Source organism: Phoenix dactylifera, chromosome 2 (assembly GCF_051530095.1).
Source record: "Phoenix dactylifera cultivar Ajwa chromosome 2, Ajwa_hap1_PhDact_Kaust_v1.1, whole genome shotgun sequence".
In the NCBI taxonomy this organism is placed as follows: Eukaryota; Viridiplantae; Streptophyta; class Magnoliopsida; order Arecales; family Arecaceae; genus Phoenix; species Phoenix dactylifera.
Genome location: NC_143191.1, coordinates 48,674,701 through 48,689,177, shown reverse-complemented (window position 1 = coordinate 48,689,177; position 14,477 = coordinate 48,674,701). Strand labels below are relative to the sequence as shown.

General features: G+C 39.2%; 1 protein-coding gene across 2 annotated transcripts; it reads left to right on the top strand.

The window, feature by feature from the left end:
- Nucleotides 1–3,013: 3,013 nt before the first annotated feature.
- Nucleotides 3,014–13,869, top strand: LOC103721252 (cation-transporting ATPase HMA5-like). 2 transcript variants are annotated; one of them, XM_039124717.3, is made up of 9 exons: nt 3,014–3,380; nt 8,043–8,657; nt 8,818–9,247; nt 9,518–9,843; nt 10,950–11,008; nt 11,111–11,453; nt 11,545–11,742; nt 12,161–12,418; nt 13,121–13,869. In XM_039124717.3, the coding sequence occupies exons 1-9, from the start codon at nt 3,048–3,050 to the stop codon at nt 13,595–13,597; spliced, it is 3,039 nt and encodes a 1,012-aa protein (XP_038980645.2). In that variant the 5' UTR covers nt 3,014–3,047; the 3' UTR covers nt 13,598–13,869. The 2 variants fall into 2 exon arrangements, with proteins under 2 accessions (XP_038980645.2, XP_088572865.1); XM_088716739.2 differs by lacking the exons at nt 10,950–11,008; nt 11,111–11,453; nt 11,545–11,742.
- The last annotated feature ends 608 nt before the right edge of the window (nt 13,870–14,477 follow it).

Here is a 14,477-nt window from a genome sequence, read left to right as displayed (position 1 = left end):
TAGGCACCCTGGTCCCACTCTTATCAGCAAAGAGTGTGCAGCCTAACAAAAATAACAAATAGGCTCGTGCTGCACACTCTATCCTCTGCTGGCTGTCTCTATCAGATACAGAGTGAAACTGAGTCCTCAGCCACTCCATCCTCACAGACTGACCGCGCGATGACAGTATCTCCTGACGCGCGTCTCCAGCTGACACCCCCAACAACTCCACAAGTAGCTCCTCAGCATCCCGATCACTCATCCTCTCAGGAGAAACTGCTACTGAGGCACCTGCGACAGGAATCCCTAAAATGGCGGATACATCATCCAACGTGATAGTGATCTCGCCAAATGGTATATGGAAGGTGTTCATCTCGGGCTGCCATCTCTCTACGAAGCCCGAAATCAGAATCTTATCGATGAATCGATAAGAGCACTGTACTAACTCTATGAGGCCCGACTGCCTCAATAGTGCTTTGAACCTGGTATTTGGTTGGTTTGAAGGCCACCACTTCCATTCACCAACCTTGGCAGTATGGTTCATGCACTTTAGTGGAGTCCGTTCCTGTAATATAAATGTATAATTACTACTACTTTATCAAACATCAATAAACAAAATATAATGCTATAACAAATAAACAATACCTGTTGCCTCCAGATGGAAGCTGCTATATGCGTCCTGAAACTGATCAGGACGGACTCATCCTCTGGACCTCCTGGACATGGTCCAACGGACTCATCGTCTTCGCCCCTAGCGGGCATATCATCATGCTCTGACTCAGGAGAGGGCGATGGCATATGAGCAGGCTCGGGAGAAGCAATCGTAGCACGACGTCTCCTAGCTGACGCCGTAGGTCTAACTCTGGCGGGACCGGGATCCATGTCTGAAAATATAGAAATTCAATGTTAGGCTATATCAAAGAAAATAATTCAATTGCATACATAAATGATAAATGATAAAACAAGCCAAAAAAGAAACAAGTTACTTCTTGGAATCTACATGATTGGGTTTTGTGATAAATAATTCAATGTTACTTCAATTGCATACATAAATGATAATTCAAAAGTATACGACTCGTAAACTCAAGACATAACTCAATAAAAGTATACGATTCGGTTGTAGCATAGCCCTACATATAAAATAATTTATCACCAAGAATTAATGAATCAGAGGATCTGTTCGGCACAAAATTCAGCACGGCACGCGATTTGGCACCAGAAGCCTTCTGTTCGGCTGCACAGTGCCGAACAGAAGGCTTCTGTTCGGCTGCACAGAGCCGGACAGAACCCTTCTGTTCGGTTGCACAGTGCCGGACAGAAGCCTTCTGTTCGGCACTGTGCAGCCGAACAGAAGGCTTCTGTTCGGTTGAGGGTTGCCGAACAGAAGGCTTCTGTTCGGCACTGTTCAGCCGAACAGAAGCCTTTTGTTCGGCGATCCAGTGCCGAACGATTTGGGGAGGCGGGGGGGGGGGGGGGGGGGAGCTACCTCGAGGTGGTCGTGGAGGCGCCGGCGAGGTGCTCGTTGCTCGGGAGATGGCCGGGGAGGTGGTTCCGGGAGAAGCCGGCGAGGTGGTCGGAGATCGGGAGAATGCCGGCGACGAGAGGGAGAAGGGGGAACGGGGGGGTTTTGGGCGTTGGCGAGGTGCACTGCACCGACCGGCGACGAGAGGGAGAAGGGGGAGACGGAGGGGGTTTGGCCGCCGGCGAGGTGCTTGAGGCGAGGTTTTTTGGGCGGAAGGGAGAAGCCGGCGGGTGTTTTGGAGGGGAAGAGCGGGGTGGGGGGGGTTTGGGGGGTGTAGAGAGCAATTTAGGTGAGGGGGTAGGGAGGGTGGGGGGTAATTTAGGAATTTTTAATTTTTTAGGGGTGTCCTTAGCAAATGGGGGGGTGTAGAGAGTATTTAATTTTTTTTAAATTTTTGGGGGGTGTCCTGAGCAATAGGGGGGGTGTATATAGAACCACCCTGTCAAGTGTCATCAAGCAAACTCCGCGTCCCTAACCGGAACAATTTCTTCCCATATTGCCCTTCACAATTAATAAATTGGTTTGCTTCCTATTTTTATTCCGTCACAAGTTAAAAATTGACGTGGCATGTGTCCTTTGATATTTGTCAACGCGGTTAAAGGCCGCGTCATCCTACCTAGAAACTGAACTTTATTGACCAAAATATATTTTAACTAATATAAATATGACATGTATTAGAACCTTGTATTTAATCTCTACATAGTACATATGAATAAATTATATAGCACAAATTAATTTTTTTATTTGTAATGATTTTTTTAACCAAGCCAACTAAACTTTGGATCCAAAATATTCTTTTCTATTTCTTGCCAAGTCGACAAGTCTAATATCATATTTATACTAAGTCAACTGTTTCGAAATTTTACTATTAAATATTTGTATCTTTTAGAGGTTATCTAATTTGCCCGTGTCTTAGTGTATTAAATTATGTCTTATGGTCTATTAATTCATCTAAATTTGACGACTGATCAACCATTAATGAGCATCATCCAATTCATCCATAATGTAATAGTAAAGGATTGGTGTTAAACATCATGAGATCAATCCAATAAGATATTGTCTATCTGACTTCTACATCTCTTACAAAAACAAAAATTTATTGATTTCCACGGCCTCGATAAATTAAGTAATGATTAATAATGGATGATTTATAATCTTTTCTAAATTCTACAATTTTTGGAAATAGCTAATTACTACTTTTTACCTCCCCCAATAAATCAAATATTAATCAATAATGGATGATTTATAATTTTTTCCAAATATTAAATATCTTACTAAGAAAATTTTATATAATATTTTTTAAAATTTTCTTGAGGAACAAGGAGAAACCTAGAAACTATCTCCTACCAACGAAACGGACGCCTACCTGACATCACCCAAAAAAATTTAACAAAGATATTTCTTCCAGTTAAATAAATTTAAAGGGCAAAACCGTCATCAAGAATACCAACGACTTCCGCCTCTTCTATTTAGACTGTTGTTTTCCCTTCTATTTAAAAGTTTCCTCCCCCTGCTCCTCCCTCAATATCTGTCTCTCTCGGCCTCAATGGCTCCGAGCCTCCGGGACCTTCAGCTGACCCCGCTCTCCGGACGCCGCCGGCCGGAGGCCATCTCGGTGAGGGAGGACTCCGGCGATCTCGAGGACGTCCGCCTCCTCGACTCCTACGACTTGGAGGAGCCGCCTCCGCCGGCGGCGGACGCGAGGGGAGGGGATGAAAAGGAGGCGAAGAGAATCCAGGTGAGGGTCAGCGGGATGACCTGCTCCGCCTGCACCAACTCCGTCGAGGCCGCCATCACCGCCCTCGGAGGCGTCACCAGGGCCTCCGTCTCCTTGCTCCAGAACAAGGCCCATGTGGTCTTCGATCCCAATCTCGTCAAGGTTGGACCTTTTCCTCTCTCTTTCACTCTTTCTCGCCTTCTGATTTATGGGTTCTGGGTTTTTAGTCGCAATCCTGAATTCTTGGGTTTAATTGGTTGTTTTTCTGGGATTGATTGATGGTTGAATATCTCTTTCTTTTCTTGTGGATTGTTTGGGGAGAATTGGGGTTTATCGGTGAAATTAGAGGTGTCGGAGTCCATGATCTGGACAAAAGATGGAGTGTTTCCCAAATGGGTTTTGGGTTTTGTGTTTTCTATGGCTATCATGGTTTAGTTTTGATCTTTTTGTCTTTTGGTCAGTTTGGCTGGCTTACAGGGTTTCGTTGCCTTATCTTTTTTAGTTGAATTATTTGTTTGAATTGGGGTTTATCCAATCTGGACAAAACCTTTCGTTTAACTGGGTCTCTTGGATCAATATGGATCCTTTGGCCCTCAGAATGTTTGTTTTGGTTTTGTGGTTCTTTGTTGTATTTGTTTACGTTGGGGTTTATGTTAGGAAGCGAAGATGTGAATGGTAGTACCCTGAATAGAAGTTTCCTTGTTATTTTGATTCACACGGTTAAATAGAAAAATGGAATTTTCAATGGGTTCTGAGATTTTAAGGCCTCTTGGGATCGTGATGGGTTATTGGCTCAAGGAAAGATGTCTGAATTTTTATGTTGCTTATTTTTATGCAAATTTGCTGTTGTTATCCGTGCGGATAGGGGTTCATCTTCGAATTAGAGATGTGGATGGCTGTAGATGAATAAAAGTTTTCTATTTTCCCCCTTCTTTCCTTAGTGTAGTGGTCTTAACTTGGAAATAATAAAAAATGCACTTCTTCCATGTGATTTGTTTTTTGGGGGGCATTGTAGCTTCTTGGGGTTTAGTTGGATGATCCAGGCTCCGTTTGGGGGAGCTTTTGGAGGGCCAAAAAGCACTTTCTGGCCTCCAAAAGCACTTTTAGATAAAATAGAAGTGTTTGGTAAAAATTTTGGGAAGCTGTTTTAGCTTTTTCAGAAAACTAAAAACAGCTTTTTGGGAGAAGCTCCATTTTGGAGTTTTCTAGAAAAGCACTTTTAGGCATGATCGGAAAGTTATTTTTTTAACCAAAATACCCGTGATAAAATATAACAATTATACAAAATATTTCTTTATAATCCTGGAAATCTACTAGAAAATTTGTTATAGAAATAAAAGGTCATCAGGAGGGTAAAAAATTATTTTACACTAATAATTATAATATTTTATACCTTCTATTATTATATTATACTATAAATATAATATTATATTACATTCACGGTACGTTGAACCGGTACCGGTAGGCGTACCGGTCGCCTACCGGACCGGTTCGAGACCAGTTCGTACCGGAACCGGTCCGGTACCAACCGGTCTCCTACTCTTTTTTTCGATTCTCGTCCGTACGCGAACGCGCGGATAAAAGGTGGTCACAAAGTGGCATCTAATGCAACTCTATGGTATTTATGACCTGCGCGGGCGGGGGAACCGCGCGCGAGGCGATTCCCAGCGCGGGGAATCGCGCCCATGTGCAGTGGAACCGTACGTGGAAATGTGCGAGGCGGAGAATCGCGCAGGCGCATGGCCCCACGCCCACGCGGGGCGCTCTGTCCCGAGGGAGCGCGTGGCACAAAAAGGGCCACACGCTATACCACAGCGCGCATAAAATCCACAACGCGTGCGTGCGCACGTTGTGGTTAAAAAAAAAAGGTACCGGTGCAAACTGACCGGTTCGCACTAGTACGGGCCAGTATGAGGCCGGTACGCACGCGTACATGTCTGTACTGGTCCGAAAATAGCTGGAACCGGTTTTTACACTATCCGGATCCTGGTTCCAGGCCGGAACGGCCTGTACCAGGCCGAACCGGTCGGTAGGTCTGATTCGGCAGACTATGATTACGTTATATCATAATACATTAATATGTTATTTTAAATAATTTAATATTATATTATATTATAAAAAAATAATTTATGCTAATAATTATAATATTTATATCTTTATTATTGTATTATACTATATTGAAGGCATCGGTGGTTCTAGTCTGAGTTGGTCTTTTTTACTTTTTTTTGCTCTGTAGTTATCTTTTAATTAAAAACTGTAGTTTTTCCAATCCCTTCTCGGGTTTCTTGGACCTATGCAATTTTTTGCTGTAGTTTTGCCAATGGATTTGGGTTTTCCAGGAGCTATGCAAGTTCTTGGAGCTCATACTTGCTGTAGTTTTGCCACTCGATTTGGGTTTTCCAGGAGCTATGCAAGTTCTTGGAGTTTATGAGATGATACGACCCTCAGAAATTTTGGTTTAATTTCTAGGATGTTTTACCCTCTTTTTGGATTTTTTCGCATAAGTGGAGTCTAGCATCGGAAGCAAATTTTGGGGTGTCTCTGATCCATGTAAAAGCTATGTTCTCTGTCTTGCAGGTGTCTTCTCATGAAATGTAGATTCTTCAATGGGTTTGTACTTGCTTGGACTTTTTAGGGTTCTTGAATAATTTTGATCTCAGAAACATGTTTTTTTTTTCTGGGTAATCCTGCAATTTCTCTCTTTTGCATACTTTGTATACATTTTTTTTTTTTGAATTTAACATAGGGATAGTCTAACCTGGATAGCAATCCTCCTTATTCTTTGTGCTCAATAGAAGGATATAAATTTTCTTCTCCTTATCTTCATATAACTTCTATTCTTTCCTAATATGTTTTCCTAGTCATGGTTGAACTCTCGTTTCTGTTTCTAAAGACAGGCTTCGCGCTAATTGTAATGGGAATTGAAAGCTCTGTCGGTCATCATAAAGTTTAAACTCTCGTTTCTGTTTTTCCTGTTACCAAGATTGTGAAATACTTCTTTCTTCTGAGTGTACCTTCTAAATAAAGGATGTGGGAAAGCTCTGCTTTAATGCAGCCTTAATTAACTAAATATCAGGTGTTATTCGAGCTATTTCAGGTTGACTTCATGTAGCATTCATTTAATTCATTTAGATTATATTTTCTCTCTTTTGTTTCTAGACCATTTGCAAATTGCAGTTAGGACTCAAGTGTAGATAGAAAAGTTGGTGAATTGATATTAGGTTGACAGCTAGTTTTAGAAGAAACTCAAACCATGTAACTAAATCTAACTTGATATTTGATTTTAATCTTTTGTAAGTAAGAATGTGAATTTGAAAAAGAAGAAAAAGATTACAACTTTTTATGTTTTCTTCTTGACTTCTTATGGGCATGAAAGTTCAAATATAGTTTATAACTTTTATTTATTTACTTCAGTGATATCATCCTTTTCTTTTCACGTTTCTTATATTTCCTTCCCTGTTTAGTTATCTAAAAATTATTGTCATAAATGAGATTCTAGTAAGGCATATTTTTTTCTTTTCTAGGTTCTATTGTAATCTGCTTCTCTTCAGATTTAGGTTCCTTTGACAGTTTCTTTATTGATATTCCACTTGATTTATTTTCTTTGTAGTACATTTCTAAGTGTTTACACATTTGACAAGCTGCCCTTGTTTCTCGTATGACTTGATTATATGTGCGAAATACTTGTTACACTTATGATGTGTTTCTAAAAGATCATGATATGTTGCAATCTTTTGTGGTTTCTGAAATTACAAGGTTTTTAGTAACTCAGTGTTTGGCAGTACATGAAATTTCGGGATCCTCAGATCATGAAACTAGAAATTTCTATATTGACTAGAATTATCAAAATTCATTATTTTTTCTCTAGGATATATCATCCTACGATTTTCCATTTTGGAACTTTCTCCTTTTACCAACCAAACACCTTGCTGAAAATTCTCAACTATCAAAAACTGAAAATTCTAAATCAAGAATTGGGACAAGATCATGATTTAGAAATTAAGGAGGTCTAAACACAGCCTTATTTGTTCATGTTCAATTAGAATGTCAGGTATAACTTTTTATTATTTGAAACTTCTATTTTTTCTTTCATTGATATTCTTTAAAACTCTGGATATTGGATTTGTTTATCGCATTCATGATTTATATTCATATTTACTACTATTTGATATTTGTAAATCTCAGTTCCTTTTCTCTATGTGCCTGAATGTTAGTGGTTGGCTATTGGCCCTTTTACTGATGGGAAACAGACACCTTCAGCTTCTTGTAGAATTGCATCATAGAGAGGTTTCTCTCCTTTTTTTTTAACGTGTACAAGATAATTTCTGTCTTTCTTCTTGATGGGATTCATTGATCTTCACCTTCTTGAGGCATTTAGTCTTTGCTGTATTTGTTTGGCTAGATGGCATTGGGAATGTCTGAATAGTATCATCTTGAAGAACATAAGCCAAGATGCCTATTTCCATCTACTTGGAGTTGGCAAAGCATGATGTGACCTATCATGAAATAAAGATATAGAATTTTAAAATCACTAGAGTATATTTGGATTCGTCTTTTTAAATTTCTGAATTCTACAGGAATGTGCACCTTTATACGAATAATTATTGAGGTAGGGATGATTCGTGCCGAATGCATATTGGATTTGCTTATCTCTCATAATTTATCACTTTTTTACTAGTGCATTATATTCTATTTTTCGGTTTTTGTGTTGAACATATTATCCCGACAATTTCAAATATGTTGTGCAACTGTTTTCTTTTCTTTTCTTTTTTTTTGACTTTTCATCTTCGGATGCCACTTACTGAACTTTGATTCTTTGTTCAGGATGAAGATATAAAGGATGCTATTGATGATGCAGGATTTGAAGCTGAGATACTCCCAGATTCTAATAATACCATGTCAAGATCACAAAAGGTCTTGTCGGGGCAATTTAGGATTGGGGGCATGACATGTGCAGCCTGTGTAAACTCTGTTGAAGGGATTTTGAGAAAGCTACCTGGTGTAAAAAGAGCTGTAGTTGCCTTGGCAACCTCACTAGGGGAGGTCGAGTATGATCCATCAGTCATAAGTAAAGATGAAATTGTTCATGCAATTGAGGATGCTGGCTTTGATGCTGCCTTTCTACAAAGTAGTGACCAAGATAAAATTTTATTAGGTGTAGATGGATTGTCAAGTGAGAAAGATGTACACGTTTTACAAGGAATACTTAGGAATATGACAGGGGTGAGGCAATTTGAGGTAAATATTTCCCTTTCGGAAGTTGAGGTTATATTCGATCCAGAAGCCATTGGTCTGAGACTTATAGTTGATTCCATTGAGAGAGGAAGCGGTGGGAGGCTTAAAATGCATGTACGGAACCCATATGCTCTAGCAGCTTCAAGTGATGCACAAGAAGCCTCAAAAATGCTTTGGCTTTTCCTCTCCAGTCTATTTCTCAGTGTGAGTATGATTCTTCATGCTGTGAAAATAACTTCACTATATTGCTCTTCCATGAGGTTCTGGCTCATGTATGTTTTTGTTCTTGTGCTTCTTATAATGCTTTCTTACATATTCAAGGTGTATTATGTTCTTATTAGTTTCTATTTTTTTTGTGCGGCAGATTCCTGTCTTTTTCATACGGATGGTGTGTCCTCGCATACCTTTTGTAAATTCCATCTTGCGCATGCATTGTGGGCCCTTTTTGATGGGTGATTTGTTGAAGTGGGTACTGGTGAGTATTGTGCAGTTTATTATCGGTAAGCGTTTCTATGTATCTGCTTATAGAGCACTGCGACATGCATCTACAAACATGGATGTTTTGGTTGTGCTGGGGACTTCTGCTTCTTACTTTTACTCTGTTGGTGCACTTCTATATGGTGCACATACTGGGTTCTGGCCCCCAATATATTTTGAGACAAGTGCGATGATAATTACCTTTGTGTTATTTGGAAAGTATTTGGAAGTTCTTGCAAAAGGGAAGACATCAGATGCTATCAAGAAGTTAGTTGAACTTGCCCCTGGGACAGCTCTTTTGATGGTGAAAGATGCAGGTATAATCACTGTACATGATCTGAGAGGCTTTCTATTTACTAAACTAGGTCTATTTTCATAAAAAAAAAACATGTTAAATATCTGACATTGGTACTTGTCAAAAAGTATCTGATATTAGTGGGACCATTTCTATCATGTCTTGCATTTCCTTTGTTGAGTATCTAGTGGTTTCTTTTGTCGATGCTAGCTTAAGAATAACGATCTGGATTTTTTTTTCTTTTTTTTTTTTATTTCTAACTTTGTTCTGCTTCTCTGTTTTCGGATTTTAGAAGGAAGATACATTGTAGAGAGAGAGATAGATGCATTGTTAATTCAACCAGGTGATATGTTGAAAGTTCTTCCTGGTTCAAAGGTTCCATCTGATGGCATCGTAGTTTGGGGTACAAGTCATGTTGATGAAAGTATGGTAACTGGTGAATCTTTTCCAATCCTCAAGGAAATATCTTCTTCAGTTATTGGAGGCACAATGAATTTACATGGTGTCCTTCATATGCAAGCCACCAAAGTGGGATCTAATACAGTCTTGAGCCAGATAATCTCTCTGGTTGAGACAGCCCAGATGTCCAAAGCACCTATTCAAAAATTTGCCGACTATGTAAGTATGAACAATTTGTTTTTATTTAGTATATGTTTTTTTTATGGTGTTGATGAATTGTATCTCTTGCATATTTTTTCCTTCTTTCTGTAATCTGAACTTTAAGTGGCTGGTTGATCTGCCATAGAGATGTTTTTAGGTCCGTTGTCCCATAAAACTGAAATTATTCTTCCTTGCCGTGTTCCTTTCTTTAATTTTTTTCTTCAGGATGTTAATTGTTTCTATTCAGAAAAAGAGTTAGTTATTTCCCTTTGCCAATTAAATAACTAAACAATGTGAAAAATGTTCTGGCATGTTCCATTCAATACTGTCATTGTTGTGCATAACAAGATAATACTAGAACACCTGATGAAGAAACAGTTTTATTTGTTAAAGGAGTCAGCTGGCTCTTGATGTATTCATTCTCCAGACTTGTTAGTTGTATAACCATGATGAATACCTTACTATGATGATACTAAACTGTGTACAAAATATCAACAGAACTAACATTTCCAAGACCAAAAATGTTACTATTTTAGGTTTTGCTTTGATTACGTAGTTTTACTTGTAATAATCTATGAAGTTTGCAACTTTTGTATTGGTTAAGCTTATGAATGACTGAAGGAAGAGAATCTACAGGTGGCTTATGGATGAACATATATGAACTCCTTACCCAGTGATATTTGATGTTACAAATTCATGCATCCTAAATAAGATAAAAAAAATGGCTGAACTTGTTGTATATTAACAATTTAATGCACAGTCTGTCCCACTACCGTATCAGAAACTGGAAACAGATGGACCTGAAAGTAGTGGTAGTGAGGCAAAGTAGGGACTACTTCAAGGACATGATGGCCTATCTTGCTAGGCTTTTTATGGTAAAAGATTGTATGGTTGAGCACTAATTCCTAGTGGTTTCACAGATTCAGATTTTAGATATTGATGTTAATATCCAATGCTGCCATGCACACTGTAGGTGAATGCATATTCATGTTTTTACTATATTTTTTTTCAATTCGTTTGAGCACTATATTTTCTGTTCTACTTGCTTACGATTCCTTGTCTTGTCCGACAATTGGGACAAAAAAATGGTCATGATCTTTACGGATTACTTTAATCAATTACAGGTTGCCGGCATTTTTGTTCCCATCGTTATCACCATGTCCTTTTTGACATTCTTTGGATGGTAGGTTTACTTACCAGCATAAAAGCATTTATAAACTGGTTCTGGTGATTGGTTTTTTTCCAAACTTGTTTTGGTAGTTATCCTCTGTCTTATTTCGTATAGGTTTCTCTGTGGATCGCTAGGAGCATATCCAGATTCATGGATCAGAGAAAGTAGCAATTGTTTCATTTTCTCCCTCATGTTTTCAATATCTGTGGTGGTGGTTGCATGTCCTTGTGCCCTTGGTCTGGCAACCCCTACTGCTGTTATGGTAGCAACAGGTGTGGGTGCAACTCATGGGGTCTTAATAAAAGGAGGGGATGCCTTAGAGAGAGCTCAGAATGTGCAGTATGTGATCTTTGATAAAACAGGCACCCTTACTCAAGGGAAAGCTGCTGTTACAACTGCAAAAGTTTTCACAGAAATGGAACTTGATGACTTTCTCACTTTAGTTGCATCTGCTGAGGTGAGACAAAGAGTCTAAGCATTTCCTCGTTTCATTCGAACAATGACGACTACAAAACAATAACTGTGTTTCGCTTTTTAATGTAGTTTAGGCTAGCAGTGAACACCCTCTTGCTAGAGCAATCCTAGATTATGCATACCATTATTTCTTTGGGAAGCTTCCTACAGACAAAGATTCTGGAAAGCAGCGCAAAGAAGAAAGATTATCTGAATGGCTTCTAGAAGCTGTGGATTTTTCTGCTGTGCCTGGGAGAGGTGTGCAGTGCTTGATCAATGGAAAAAGGGTTCTGGTGAGTTCATAAACAAGAAATCATCCCTTCTTCCCTCCCTCCATCTCTATCTCTCAGACATGTTCTTGCTTGCTTGCTTCCTCCCTCCCTCTCTCTCTCTCTCATCAATCAATGTATTCATCTGTGAACTACTTAATCAGCAACCGTTCGGCCATAGATGTGCAGCGATATTGGTGCGTACAGTGTGGTATCCTCGTAGAGGGATGGGGTACAGGTTATTAGATTTCTGGCACCAGTCTATAAAGTATTAAGATAATAATCTTGATGCATGTTTATGGTGAAAAGATTTTCAACTTCACTCGCAAGGATTCAATGAGAAGTGTTGTGTATGTTTTACATATACTATGTATGTCTGTGCATGTGCATTTGTCGTTTTTAAACAAAATCTTGCCTAACTCAGTTATAAATATCTTAACAGGTTGGCAATCGGAATCTGTTAGCTGAAAATGGGGTTCTTGTTCCTACTGAAGCTGAAAATTTTATAGTGGACCTCGAAATGAATACTAAGACAGGTATCCTTGTGGCATATCATGGTACCTTCATTGGAGTGTTGGGCGTAGCTGATCCCTTAAAAAGAGAAGCAGCAGTTGTTGTGGAAGGCCTGAAGAAGATGGGAGTTTGTCCAATTATGTTAACAGGGGATAACTGGAGGACAGCACAAGCTGTTGGAAAGGAGGTTGGATTTTTGGGGCCCTCACCTCATTCATTAGAAGCATAGATATTTATGACATAAAGGTTTAATGTTGATTTGTGCCATCTTTCTTATACAATCCACACTGCAAACTTGAAGGCACATAACCTTACATGTTTGCATTTTCATTTACGAGGTTATAGAAAGCATTGAACTCTTTTCTTTTCTTTTTCTAAAGAAATACTGACTTTTTTCACCTGAAGTCACGGCACCAGCATCCTTCCAACTATTAAAAGTTTCCTGAGCTAGTCACAAACTTTTTCAGTGGCAAAACGACTATTGAAGTTATTAAAATAATAATTCTATCAAGAATTTTGTTTTTTTAAAGTTTATTAATGTTATGAGTGCTTCAAAAATTATTCATCACTTATATATGAAATACTCATGGGTAAAGGTTAACGAATAATGATGTCTTTTGTTGGTGATGGCATTAGTGTTGCTGTTGCTGGTGGTGGTTGCCTTACACTTCTTTATGCACTAACCTCCATATTGACATATTATGAACTTTTGCTTCTTTTTATTTCTAATATCTATGCAACTTTTATGCGTAGTAATTATTCCTGAACTCTTGGCAAGTGTTGCAAATTTGAATTTTTCTCAATGCTGAGTTATTTCTCAAATATCAATCCTTGTGATTGTACTTCATCAATGTGACTGGAACAATGAGCTTTCCTCTTTTACTTGCAGGTTGGCATTGAAGATGTGAGAGCTGAGGTGATGCCAGCGGGGAAAGCTGATGTTGTGCGCTCCCTCCAAAAGGACGGAAGTATGGTTGCAATGGTTGGTGATGGCATCAATGACTCCCCTGCCCTTGCGGCTGCTGATGTTGGAATGGCAATTGGTGCGGGAACCGATATCGCCATCGAAGCTGCAGACTATGTGCTGGTGAAGAACAGCCTTGAGGACATCATCACAGCCATTGACCTCTCGAGGAAAACATTTGCTCGTATACGTTGGAACTACTTCTTTGCAATGGCCTATAATGTCATCGCCATTCCAGTGGCAGCTGGGGTTCTCTTCCCCTTCTTGGGGCTTAAGATGCCACCATGGTTGGCCGGTGCTTGCATGGCTTTCTCATCTGTGAGTGTTGTCTGCTCTTCTTTGCTTCTGAGAAGGTATAGGAAGCCCAGGCTCACCACCATACTACAAATAACTGTGGAATAACGATGAAATATGCATATTTTCAGGCTTTAACCACTGGTATGGTTGTCCTGTTTTCTCTCATGTTGTTTACTAGCTTTATATTTACTTTTGAGGGCATATTTGGTTGGATAAATTGGACTCTAGAATAGGAATAGAAATGAGTGACTCCTATTTCAGCCACTTGGTTGAAAGGAGTCCTATTTCCATTACAATTCTAGGGGGAATATGAACGTCCCAATCCTCCAAAATTTAATTCCTACTCTTCCACAGTATTCAAATTTCATTCCAATTCAGATTTTGATTACAAACCAAATGTGTCGGGGGATTTAACCATGTCTATTCTTATTTCAACCCATTTCGATTCTGGTCGTAAACCAAACGCATGCACCCTGAATCTGTTCTTTATGCATGCATGCAATATTGTAAACATCATGGCCATATGCTGTGCCGCACAGGCAGCAAGTTAATTGCGCTGTCCACGCTGTCATAAAAGTGGTGCTCGATTTTCCCAGTACTAATTGATTGGATCTGTCGTAAATGGACTTGCTAAATAGATGGATGGCATAGCATGGTATCTGTACGGTTGGAAATATTGGTCGTATAGGTATTGATGGGTAGGGCTTTTTTTTTTTTTGGTGGTAGCTTCCCCATATGGTTTCTGTAACTCGTATGTAGACTCTTATTCCATGTCAAAGGAGAGACTATTTCCTCCATCATTCAACTCTTCTCTTTGATTTATATTATTTTATTTAGTATTAGATATCTAAGATTTATAGGAATAATACAGAGATTTAGTTGATTGTTTCGACAGCTGAAAGAGAACTAAGACGTAGGTTGCTTGTTCCTTAATCTCACGCTAAGGCTATAAGAACTAAGACAACAGAAACAGAACTAAGATCGC

Coding starts and splice junctions, on each gene's coding strand:
- LOC103721252 (XM_039124717.3), top strand. CDS start 3,048: ATGGCTCCGAGCCTCCGGGACCTTCAGCTGACCCCGCTCTCCGGACGC. Junction 11,009..11,110: donor TTTTTGACATTCTTTGGATG/GTAGGTTTACTT, acceptor TATTTCGTATAG/GTTTCTCTGTGGATCGCTAG. Junction 11,454..11,544: donor CTTTAGTTGCATCTGCTGAG/GTGAGACAAAGA, acceptor AATGTAGTTTAG/GCTAGCAGTGAACACCCTCT.